Below are 13,291 nucleotides of genomic sequence, written 5' to 3' on the forward strand. Positions count from 1 at the left end.
TTTATGTATAATCAATGAATACACTGTAACGGATTTTACTGGTGAAGTGTTGCGTGATTAGAATAAGAATTGAATCTTGGGGTTGAATCACTATTTGGTAAAATGCACAATTTTTTAGACTGAACTATGGGGTATTTTGGTTGATATACTCATTTTGCTTACTAAAGGTTTTAAAAGGGTTATTATTCAGATTGATAATCTGGAGGTAATTAGAGCCTTACAAGGTAGTGTGAGGGTCCAACGGATTATAAGAACTAAAGGACAATGATGGATAAAGTATGTTCCTAAGGAGGTCAATCTAGTTACTAGTTTGGCTAAACTTAGTTTAGGATGGAAAACAAGGCTACAAGGTTATAATGACATCTCTAATGAAGCTAGTGGTACTTAATTTTGAATAATTTAATTTGATGTAACTTTGTTGTTTGTTTTAAAAAAATAACAATAAAAAATTATAAATATGTTGGTAAACAATGTTAAATATTAACATAATGACTTATCAAATGAGACATTCATTTTTATTATTATTTTAGGAAAAAAAAAATACTCATGTTACATAATGACTTGCATGCAATCGTTTCTTCAAGTGAGTTAAGTAAATACATATTCAAATTTAAATAGAAAACATATCAAGAGAAATTAAACGGAAAGTTGAGTTTCACTATTATCCTTTCCTAAAAGATCAATTTTTGCCCATTTTTTATAAAATGTAATTAACATAAGGGTGCAAGCTTGACAGCATAAACCACATATTAAGCCTATCCATAAACCCTGAATAAATCACAAAGAAAATAATTAGTAGGCCAAAACTTCAAAAATATAATAAAGAAAACTTGATTAACATCCTAAGTCCGCCATTTTTATTAACTAATGATTTAAAAATACCAATGAATAGTAATGAAGAAATAAAACTGTTTATAAAACAATTGCATGAGATTTCTCTATTGGGATTCATAATTTCCTTACCTTAACATATAGATGAAACTTGAATCCAAGAACAATCGCAATTGGCATGCCAATGAAGTAGAAAGCCCCCAAGTTAGCCAATACTGTCACACGTTGCCAACCACATCCCCTTACAGCCCCTGCAACCTCACAAGATCGATGGTTTTAAATTAGACTCATAATTTCAAACACGATACGTGAACGTGTACATGTGAATTGTTGGATGTATTTCGAACCTGATAAGACACCTTGTATGGCATCAACCGCTATTGAGGGGATGAGCAACGGTGTCATCTCTGCAAATTTTTTGTTTATGGAATGGCTATCACTAAAGAAACCGGCCCAAATATCATGTCCCAAGGCTAGCGATACAACAACTGCTACTGCAAGAAGGATGGAGAGCTTGAGAGTCACTTTCATGGCATGCTTTGCTTGGTTTGCATTTCCTGCCCCTAGTTCATTTGACACTCTTGTGCTGGGAAACAAACAAAAAATTTCCATTATCTCATTAATATATGTTTTATACTCTCATCCCAAGATTTAAATAATGGTGGTGTTGATACACAGATGGAGGAGGAGGAGAGGGGACGGTGATAGGGAAGGCCAGTTCATCCATTTTAAGATTGAGAGTTGAAAATGTTGAAAGATTCAGGTAAAGGTGGTAAGAGCTCAGTGTATTAGGGTTTTGAGTAGAGAGAGATCCCTTATACATTTGGATCTTTATAGGAGAATAATGATTTTATCCAATTATGCCACTCAGTGGTTCTTTTTGTCTTAATGGAAGATCCAATCAAATCTAAATTGAGGTAGAGATATAACAAGTTACAAATACATTATTACCATAATTATTTTACATTTTCAGTTTTTTTATAGGTATATACTAATACTTACAGAGTAACATAGATGGAAATCAATTGAAAAAACTAACCTTGTTGCAGCACTGAGGCCGATTGTGATCATAAAGGCAATGGCTTCTGTTGTGCGGAAGCGTGTGAAAGAGTAAAATTATTGTACTAAAAAATCACACTAAGTTCAATTCCCAGGAAAGAGAGGTGGATCACGAGGATCACTTAAGTACCAAGTCTTTCCTAGCCAGAATATCCCTCTATCGTAATTTAATAGCACAATAAATCACTACAATCAAATTCACAAAATATGAACAATAAATAGTAAAGAACACCAGAATTTTAACGAGGTTCGGCAAATCTTGCCTACGTCCTCGGGCACTACCAAATATATTTCACTCCAAAATACAAGTGAAACTTTACAAATAGGGAGAGAGAACAATGCCTTAAGTAGAGAATGGCAAATGTGGGATAATGAGAATGAGCAATGGTTGGCCTATTTATAGTTGAGATTCAAGGGCCACCTTGCAAAGTCACTATTCACTTAGGGACCAAAAATTGCTATTTTCCCATGCCCAACACTAAATAAAATATTTGGTGCCCATAACTTTGACCTTTCCAAAGTATGGGTAGGTATGGGAAAGGTATGGGCAAGGTATGGGGTATGGGTATATTCTAATAATCTCCACATTGAAGATTTGATTAGGATAATCTTATCTTCACACAATTCTTTTTGCCTTTGACAACAATACTTGATAGTGCCTTCTTCGACTATTAAACTTGCAGGATATTGATCAAGTTCAAACAATGTTCGAACTTGGTTGCTGTTACCACCTTGGTCATCATATCTGCGGGATTATCTGCAGTCTTGATCTTCTGAAGACAAATTTTCCCCTCTTCAATAATTTCCCGCACAAAATGGAATCGTACGTCGATATGTTTTGCACGTGCATGATAGACTTGATTCTTTGCTAAATGAATAGCACTTTGACTATCACAATACACGTTAATATGCTCCTGAACCAACCCCAAGGTTTTAGCCATACCTTGTAACCAAATAGCCTCCTTTACAGCCTCTGTTACAGCCATGTACTCGGCTTCTGTGGTTGACAACGCAACTGTAGACTGTAGTGTAGACTTTCAACTTATTGGTCCTCCAGCAAGTGTAAACACATAACCGGTGGTTGATCTTCGCTTGTCCAAATCACCGGCATAGTCAGAATCAACGTACCCAATAACACCTTTACCAAGTGTATTATCCTGCTTGAACAGTAATCCAACATCTACGGTCTTCTGAATATACCGTAGAATCCATTTCACAGCTTGCCAATGTCCTTTTCCAGGATTATGCATATACCTGCTCACTATACTAACTGCCTGTGAAATGTCGGGTCTTGTACACACCATTGCATACATCAAGCTACCCACTGCATTAGAATACGGAACTTGCAACATGTATTCTCGTTCCGTATTCGTCGAAGGAGATAGTTGTGCAGAAAGCTTGAAATGAGAAGCCAACGGGGTACTTACAGGTTTGGTCTGCTCGTTCATGCCAAACTGCTGTAGTACTTTCTTCAAATACTTCTTCTGAGACAAGCTAACTCTGCCATGAGCTCTATCTCTACATATTTCCATGCCAAGAATCTTCTTAGCTTCACCTAGATCTTTCATCTCAAACTCGAGATTGAGTTGAGTCTTCAATCTCTCAATCTCAACTTTGCTCTTAGATGCTATCAGCATATCATCAACATATAAGAGCAAGTATATGAAAGTTCCTTCTTGTAGCTTCTGAAAATATACGCAATGATCAAATTTACTTCTTGTGTACCTTTGCCCTTTCATGAACTGATCAAATCGCTTGTACCACTGCCTCGGAGATTGTTTCAATCCATAAAGCGACTTTGTCAGTTTGCAAACCCAATTTTCTTTATCAGCAACATTGAATCCATCAGGCTGAGTCATATAGATTTCCTCTTCCAAATCACCGTGTAAAAATGCTGTCTTCACATCAAGCTGAACTAGTTCAAGATCATATTGCGCAACGAAGGCTAGCAAAATCCGAATAGACGAATGCTTCACAACTGGAGAAAACACTTCATTGTAGTCTATTCCTTCTTTCTGAGCGTAACCCTTTGCTACCAATCTAGCCTTGTATCGAATTTCATTTTTACCAGGAAATCCTTCCTTCTTTGCATATACCCATTTGCATCCAATTGCCTTCTTTCCCTTGGGCAGTCTCACCAACTCCCAAGTCCTATTTTTATGAAGAGACTGCATTTCTTCATTCATAGCTTGCTTCCACTTTACACCATCAGAGTTAATTATTGCTTCTGTGTAAGTGGAAGGAACATCATCATCTGCAATTGGAAGTGCATAGGCCACCATATCGTCAAAGCGAGCAGGCTTACGAATCTCTCTTCTTGGCCTCCTATATGCAATTGAATCTTGTTGCTGTAGAAGTTCTTGGGTCGAAACTTCTTCATCATTTGTTCTTTCAATATTAGCTGGATCATCATTAACCTTTTCAAACTCCACCTGCTGCAAAGTACTACTGGTTTTGTCATCCTTTTGTGAATCCTCGTTCTTCATCATGGTTGATTCATCAAAAGTTACATCTCTACTGAAAACAATCTTCCTTGTATCAGGACACCAGAGACGGTATCCTTTTACACCACCAGTTATACCCATGAATAATGCTTTCTTTGCTCTTGGGTCTAACTTAGATTCTTTTACATGATAATATGCAGTGGAACCAAAAACATGTAAAGAATCATAATCAGTAGCAGGTTTACCAGTCCACATCTCCATAGGAGTTTTTCCATTTATTGCAGCTGATGGCAATCGGTTAATTAGATGGCACGCATATGTAACTGCCTCAGCCCAAAATTCCTTGCCCAATCCAGCATTGGACAACATACATCGAACTTTCTCCAGTATAGTCCGATTCATGCGTTCTGCCACCCCATTCTGCTGTGGTGTATCTCGAACAGTGAAGTGTCGCACAATGCCCTCATCTTGACATACTTGTAGAAATGGATCATTTTTGTACTCAGTACCATTATCTGATCGAAGTCGTTTGACCTTTCGACCTGTCTGAGTCTCCACCATCTTCTTCCACTTCAGAAATGCATCCAAAACTTCATTTTTTCTTTTCATTAGATACACCCATACTTTTCTTGAATAATCATCAAGAAAAGTGACAAAATAGTGCATACCTCCCAAAGAAGCCACTTTGGTAGGTCCCCACACATCACTGTGAACATAGTCCAGAATTCCTTTCGTATTGTGAATTGCTGAACCAAATTTTACCCTCGTCTGCTTGCCCAGAACACAATGTTCACAAAATTCCAATTTGCAAGAATTTGCACCTTTCAACAAGCCTTGCTTCGCCAAAGTCTGCAAAGCTTTTTCACCAGCATGTCCCAATCGCCTATGCCATAACCTGGTAGCCTCTGAATCTGCATCTTTCGCAGAAGCTGTTGATGTTGATCCAATAACTGTACTTCCATTTAAATAGTACAAGTTATTTCTTCTAGTGCCTTTCATCACCGTCAATACCCCAGCTACTACCTTTAGTAATCCATCTCTCAAAGTGATTGTGAGCCCTTTAGATTCTAGGGCCCCTAATGAGATGAGATTTTTCTTCAAGCTGGGTACATAGCGAACATCTGTCAGAACTTGGATTGAGCCGTCATGGTTCTTCAATTTGATTGTACCTACACCCATTGTCTTACAGGCACTATCATTGCCCATAAAAACAACTCCACCTTCTAGTTCTTCAAGACTAGAAAACCAGTCATTATTAGGACACATATGGTAAGTACATCCCGAATCCAATATCCACTCATCCGTTTGACATGCCATTGCCATGCCAACCAAGCTAAAGTCTGACTCCTCATCATGCTCCGCTACACATGCATTAGAAATAGCCTTGCCCTTTTGTAGCTTAGGACAATTCTTTTTCCAATGCCCTTTTTCACGGCAAAAGGCACATTCATCTTTGGCGGGTCTCCCTTTGGACTTTCCCCTTCTACCAGATTTGCTGCTGTGTGAACGACCTCTTACTGTTAAGACTTCTGCGGTTGTATCTCTGTGATCTCTTTTATCTTTCTTTCGAGTCTCAGATCTATACAACGCACTACAGACTGCATCAAATGTGATCGTGTCCTTCCCATGAAGCAATGTGGTGGTAAGATGATCATATTCATCAGGAAGGGAATTCAACAACAATAATGCCTTGTCTTCATCTTCAAATTTCTCATCCAAATTTAGCAAGTCTGCTAAAATTTTATTGAATGAGTTCACATGGTCATTCATCGACATACCGGGTGCATACGTGAATCGATAAAGTTTCTTTTTCATATAAAGCCTATTTTCAAGACTTTTCGTTAGAAACTTTTCTTCCAGTGTATCCCATAACTTCTTCGCTGATGTCTCCCTCATGACAGAGTACTTCTGCTCTTTGGCCAAACATAGGCGGATTGTACCACACGCCTGTCTATTGATCTTGGCCCACTCCTTGTCATCCATCTTGTCAGGTTTTTCTTCAAGGGCTATATCTAGCTCTTGCTGACATAAGACATCCAGGATCTCACATTGCCACATACCAAAATTATTGGTACCGTCAAATTTCTCTACTTCAAATTTTGCATTTGTCACAGTAGTCCTTGCTGATGACGATGCTGCTGCCATTTTTCTCCTCAATCCCAACTACTGTATACGTGAACAGTACCGTATACGTGAATAGTTCCGTATACGTGAATAGTACCGTATACGTGAATAGTGCCGTATACGTGAATAGTGCCGTATACGTGAATAGTACCGTAAACGGTCGTATTCCCCAAGTACGAATCTGGCTCTGATACCAATTGTTGTGCGGAAGCGTGTGAAAGAGTAAAATTATTGTACTAAAAAATCACACTAAGTTCAATTCCCAGGAAAGAGAGGTGGATCACGAGGATCACTTAAGTACCAAGTCTTTCCTAGCCAGAATATCCCTCTATCGTAATTTAATAGCACAATAAATCACTACAATCAAATTCACAAAATATGAACAATAAATAGTAAAGAACACCAGAATTTTAACGAGGTTCGGCAAATCTTGCCTACGTCCTCGGGCACTACCAAATATATTTCACTCCAAAATACAAGTGAAACTTTACAAATAGGGAGAGAGAACAATGCCTTAAGTAGAGAATGGCAAATGTGGGATAATGAGAATGAGCAATGGTTGGCCTATTTATAGTTGAGATTCAAGGGCCACCTTGCAAAGTCACTATTCACTTAGGGACCAAAAATTGCTATTTTCCCATGCCCAACACTAAATAAAATATTTGGTGCCCATAACTTTGACCTTTCCAAAGTATGGGTAGGTATGGGAAAGGTATGGGCAAAGTATGGGGTATGGGTATATTCTAATAGCTTCGGTATTCACACTACAGGAGATGATATCAAGAAAAACAAAAGAAATCCACCATGTTTATGCCTAGTAAAACTGGATAAGAAAAATATATGATGAAAGAAGAAAAGAAGAGAAAAGCTTACCATATTGCAACCAATGAAGTTGATATTTCTGAATTTGGCATCAAACCAGCTAAGACGACAAGAATCTCAAAAGCCCAGACCTCCAAACTAGCAGAAGATCAGTTCAAACATTAAAAAAAAAAATTTATGGTTCACATGTTACTAAGATTTGAGTGTGAGTGTTAAATATAAATATGTGTAACAATGTTCAAATTCCTTTTTTCAAATATTCATGCATTTGGATCAACATGGATATCGAATATAAATAGTATACGGAAAATGAAGGGTTGGATGCTCACCAAATCATTGCTGCAGAAGGAAGGGCTAATTTGGAGTTCCGTATGATATAACGAAATGATTCGAAAGAGAATCCGGTCCATGTGTTCTGAAATTTGTTGGCGAAAAGAACATATAGAGCTAATAAAAGAAATGATATCCATATTGAAACTGAAGCCGCCATGGGAGCACCTTTATAACCAAGACTTGTCTTGTTTACCAAACTGTAAACAATCCCAAAATGGATACCCAATGGAACGACAGAAAACACGACCAAAGGTATAACAATGCTTTGTGTCTGAAGAAACCTCAATATGTTTTGAAGAAAACCATAAGCAAATAAACCAGGAATCAAATACTTCATGTAAACAGCAGCAGCTCTCGAGATTTCAGGATCTTGGTGAAGCAAAACAAGGATTGGCTCAGTGAAGGACCATAAAACCGATATGATAATCGAGAAAAAGAAGGAAATAATGCAAGAAGCTTGAAGGTAAATCCCCAACATTTTGTGCATTTTTGCACCAAATCCTTGACCACAAAGGGTCTCCAATGCTCCACTTAAACCTGTCTGAATTCACAAAAATTCTGAGACGAGAACATGAAAAAGCAGATTAAGGTTAAACTAAGAGGTTACCATGAAAGCAAAACCAGTAACAGTGGCCCATGAATTGGCAAGCGTTGAACCAGCAAGCTCGACCTCACCAAGGTGGCCAGCAAACATGACAGAAACCATAGTAATTGAGAAGTAAAAAACATTGGATAACACCATTGGCACTGCAAACATTATTTGAGTCTTAGCCTCTCCCAAATCCATGACTTTTTTCCAACACCTTCCATTTGTTCCTTCTGGTCTACAGCCATTAGCACCCTCTACATTCAATGGACTTTCCATTATTGTAGTTTTATAGGAAAGATTATCTCGCTTCTGAGATGGATGGTGTCCATTAAATACTATATTATAGAACATCAGGTGTTGCGAGTTTTGCATTGTGGTCCTTATAGAATATAATATTTTCATTTTACTGCATTGAATTCATTGCATTTATATGATTATACTTTTATGTTGCACCATATTAAAATAAAGAAATAAAATGACAAATTAGAAGTATTTCTGGGAGTTCAATGAGTTTACTTCTAAGATTATTATTATTTGATACCTATAAAAATTCCACAAGTTACTATGATGACATAAGTCCTTAAAAATTAAAAACTGTAAAAGTAAGTAAATAAGATACGTAATGATATCTGGTTAAATTATAAATATATGCGGTTTTTTAAATATTTACGATTTTAGGTTTTTTTTTATATTTATTAGTTTAGGTATTTTTCTGAGAGAAAGTGTAAACACATCCACTGAAAACTGCTAATTTAGTTTTTTTTTTATATGGTTAAATGTTGGTGTTTTTGTTGTTGAGTCTCAGGTTCGATTTCTCTCTTACTCACATTTATATTTTTTATTTCATATTATTTAAAGTTTTTTTTAATTTTTAATTAATATTTTTAATACATTAGCTTTTTTGGTTGAATGGTAAAATAATTGTGATTTCATGTCCCAAGTTAAATTCCTCCTATAAACATTTTATTATGTATTTTTTATTTCAAGTTATTTTAAGTTCTTTTTTTTTACTTCATCTTTTTAATTAATAAATATTTTATTTATAAATCAAATAATTATAGCAAACATCATTATTTTTAGTAAACATATGTGCATTATTATTGCAAATAATTTTTATTTGTGTAATATTTATTTTTACATGAGTGTAGTAAATTTCAGTATTATATATTTTTGTATGTGTATTTGAAATAATTAATTGAAATATTTCACATATAAAAATATTTAAAATATCATACCCACAATGTAGATGAAAAAACAATGATATTTGAAATATTTTACATATTTGAAATAATAATGATATTTGAAATAATTATTTGATTTTATAATATTAGAAATCACCATACCCACAATATAAGTGAAGAAATAAATATTTGACATATAAAAATTATATATAAAAAAATATATATCAAAAGTAATATTTGACTTTATAAATAAAAGATTTATCAATTAAAAAGATAAATTAAAAATTATAAAACCTTGAAAATAATATATTTATTAATTAAAAAAAACTTGAGACAACATAAAAATAAACTATACATATTAAAATGCTTATAAAAAGAATTGAACTTCAAACTGAAGAATGAAATGACAATTATCTAACTATCTAACCAAAAGAGTTAATATGTTAAAAATATTAATTTAAAAACAAAAAGGTTGAAAATAACATGAAATTAATAAAACAAACATGAGTAGAAGATGGATCGAACCCAAAAATTAAAGGTAAAAAATATTAACATTTAACCATCTGACAAAAAAAACTAAATTATCAATTTTTAATGAAAATATATCCAGTAAAACGCGATTTCACTTTATCTCTCCAAAAATAACCTATGCCGATAAATATAAAAAAGATGACTTAAATCATAAATATTAAAAAAAAAAAGGTATGTATTCATAATTTAACCTATCAACCTTGTTTATGATTTTTTTCCTTTATACTCAGTGTAACTAATATTAAGATGATTATTATAATGCGTTTAATCGATATACCTTTATTATTTATTTTAATTAATTTTGAATATTATTTTTACTTAATTTGATTTTGAATTGTTAAATTTATATATATGTAGGTATAATTATTATCTGATATGTCAAGAAACGAATGAATAAGTGAAAGATTTAACAGGAGTTCGAATTGACTCACAAAATGGAAATTTTAGGATTATTTTATTGTTATTTCTATTAAGACATTTTATATTTTTAAGTTTTATCATATTTTACTTTATAATTTATTATTATTATTATTATTATTATTATTTTATATTTAGGGAGGAATAGTAGGGGGCGGCACTTAGGGCCCCCCCTCCTTTTTAGTTTTAGGGTTAATATATTGATTTTATATAGATAATTTAGAAAGATAAGAGGGGCCCAAAAAGTGGCGCACAGCCATTATTGTTTTTATTATTAAAATAATTTTAGTAAATTTTAATTTATATATACAATTAAAATTTGGTAACAAAGCAATTTTAGAAGACATGGAGTTCTAGCTAACTTCTCACAATTACTTAATTGAGTTAATTGTTTTTTTTAATTTGGGGTATTTTTTATAAATTTTGAAAGTTTAAGTACTCAATTGAATGTTAAAAAAAGTAAGGGCTTAATTGTTTTTTTTTAAAGTTTGAAGACTTTTTTTATACATTTTGAAAGTTTAAGTACCGAAGTGAGTGCAACAAAAAAAATAGGGGCTTAATTATTTGTTTTGAAAAAATTTGAAGGTTTTTTACACCCTTACGCCAAAATAGTATTATTAATAGGAATCATGAACAATAATAATACAAAGACATGTCTTATAGTACAAACAATAAATATATTATTAGAAATTAATGCACAAATGTCAGGTCTACAAAATAATCTAAAAAAAAGAAGATAAATTGATAGTAACAGCAACACTAGAATAAATCAAAAACAGATGCATCAACTTGACCAAATCGTTGAAATTGACATCATAACCTCATAATCATCAAATCAACCTGACAATTAACATCAATTAACTAAGAAAAAACTATCAAAGACGATGAATAGTAATTAACTAAGAAAAAAAGTTGCCAAAAGCCCCAAGAGACCTATCGCATAGTGATGCACAAAAGTTCAAGTCTCAAATGGCCTATCTTCCTCCTCATCTCACATCTATTACAGTATTTATGATCTATCTTGATAAATCCCTTCGAGAATAGTTCTTAATACATCTTGAAGCACCCTTATGTTAGAAAATCTTATATATACATAAGAGTATTACTAAAAATTAAAAGTAATAATAAAATCACAAGAAAATAAAGTAGACAAAATAAAACCACGAAATTGTGGATAAAATTATGATAATATGGACTAAAATTAAAAAGAAAAAAAAAGGTTACAAAAAGTCGCAACCAACGTAAAAGATCATTGACGAAGTGAAGATTTAATTTGAAAAAGATTAAGCTAATGAAAAAGAAAGAGAGTTTTCTTTTAGAAGATCAACCCCTGTTAAATAAAATAAAGACATTAATATGCTAGAAATTAGAACAATCAACTTGCACGGATTTAAAGTTCTTTCTTTAATTTAATAACATATTAAAATAAACCCTGCCTTTTAATATATTTAATAGAATCAATCCATATAATTTTTGGATTAATAATATATTAATCGGGTAATGAAAGATTCTTCAAATTTTCATTTTTAAATATATTAATTTAAATTTATAAATATATTTATAATTTATAATTTTAAATATGTTTTAAAGTATAAACCAATCCATATAATTAAAAAAATTTATAAAAACTATAAATAAGTTATAGAAAAGTATTAAAAAAAACCTATTTATCCAAGTTCATTTTGGATTTGTTTCTTAAATAATTATAAAAAAATTATTTAAAACTGTTGTAAATCCATGTAACCCCTAAAGAATGAATATTAATAACCCCTAAATTTATTATTTTGTAACCCATAAATCATTTATAGGTTACCTTAATGTTGGTTTTTAATGCTTCGTAACTTTTGATTCTTGAAGCCCTATAAATGGAGGGCATGTACAAGCTTATTATATCCTAAGTGGAAGTTGAATCATCCTTTCATTTCTTTATCTTTCTTTCTATTTTAATCTTTGTATTATTCTTTTAGTTTTATAATATGTTGTCAACATGAACCTCTACAAGTTCATAGTGAAGTTCATGTCATTGTGACTATATATAACTTGCCCGTAAAGCTCTCGTTGAACTATATACGGTATATATAGTTTCATCATTATTTTAATTTGTTCATCATATTAATATAAAAAGAGAGATATTCAAAGCATAAAAATCAATTTTATATACATATCATAATGATAATTATATATACATTTTTTAAGGTTACTAAAAGAAATTTCGATTTCAATTTGTTTTATGTTATTATTATGACTATTCTTCTCTATGCCAATATTTGACATACATATTCTTATTTCGCAAATTTGGTATATATATTTGGATTGTTTTACTATCGAGAATACTTATTATTTTACTAATTTTTTTAGTGATTATAATGTCAAATCTTGCCAACTTTGAATATATGGCCCTAGATATCTCGGCAAGAATTATTTGTCATTGATGTTAGATGCTGAAATTCACCTAGATGCTAAAGGTCTAGGGAATACTATATTAGTAGATTAAGAAGTATTTAATCAAGATGAGGCAAAAGTAATAATTTTCATCCATCATCATCTACATGAAAGATTAAAAGTGGAAATCTTATTGTGAAAGACCTTTTTGAGTTGTGGAATAATCTAAAAGAACGATTTGGCCATCAGAAAATGGTATACTCCCTAAAGCTCGTTATGATTGGATGCACTTACGGTTGCAGGATTTTAATACTGTAAATGAATACAATTCAAAACTTTTCAAAATTAGTTCTCAACTGAAATTATATGGAGAAAACATAACTGATGAAGACTTATTAGAAAAAACCTTTTTAACCTTTCATGCTACTAATGTGTTCTACAGCAGCAATACCTTGAAAATGGTTTTAAAAAGTATTCTGAAATAATTTCATGCATTTTGGTGGCTGAACAAAATAATGAGTTGATGAAAAACCATGAAATTTGTCCTACTGGTTCTGTATCATTCTCTGAAGTGAATG

At 32.6% G+C, this 13,291-nt stretch overlaps 1 protein-coding gene across 1 annotated transcript; it reads right to left on the reverse strand.

Annotated features, from left to right (window-relative positions):
• Positions 1-494: 494 nt before the first annotated feature.
• On the reverse strand, positions 495-8,512 carry LOC107894389 (protein DETOXIFICATION 18). The gene is made up of 6 exons (XM_016819665.2): positions 8,221-8,512; positions 7,610-8,154; positions 7,332-7,418; positions 1,179-1,417; positions 964-1,082; positions 495-768 (listed from the first exon to the last, which is right to left on the reverse strand). Exons 1-6 carry the CDS (start codon positions 8,476-8,478, stop codon positions 637-639), a joined length of 1,380 nt encoding a protein of 459 aa, XP_016675154.1. The 5' UTR covers positions 8,479-8,512; the 3' UTR covers positions 495-636.
• Positions 8,513-13,291: the final 4,779 nt, after the last annotated feature.

Source organism: Gossypium hirsutum, chromosome A13 (assembly GCF_007990345.1).
Source record: "Gossypium hirsutum isolate 1008001.06 chromosome A13, Gossypium_hirsutum_v2.1, whole genome shotgun sequence".
Lineage (NCBI taxonomy): Eukaryota > Viridiplantae > Streptophyta > Magnoliopsida > Malvales > Malvaceae > Gossypium > Gossypium hirsutum.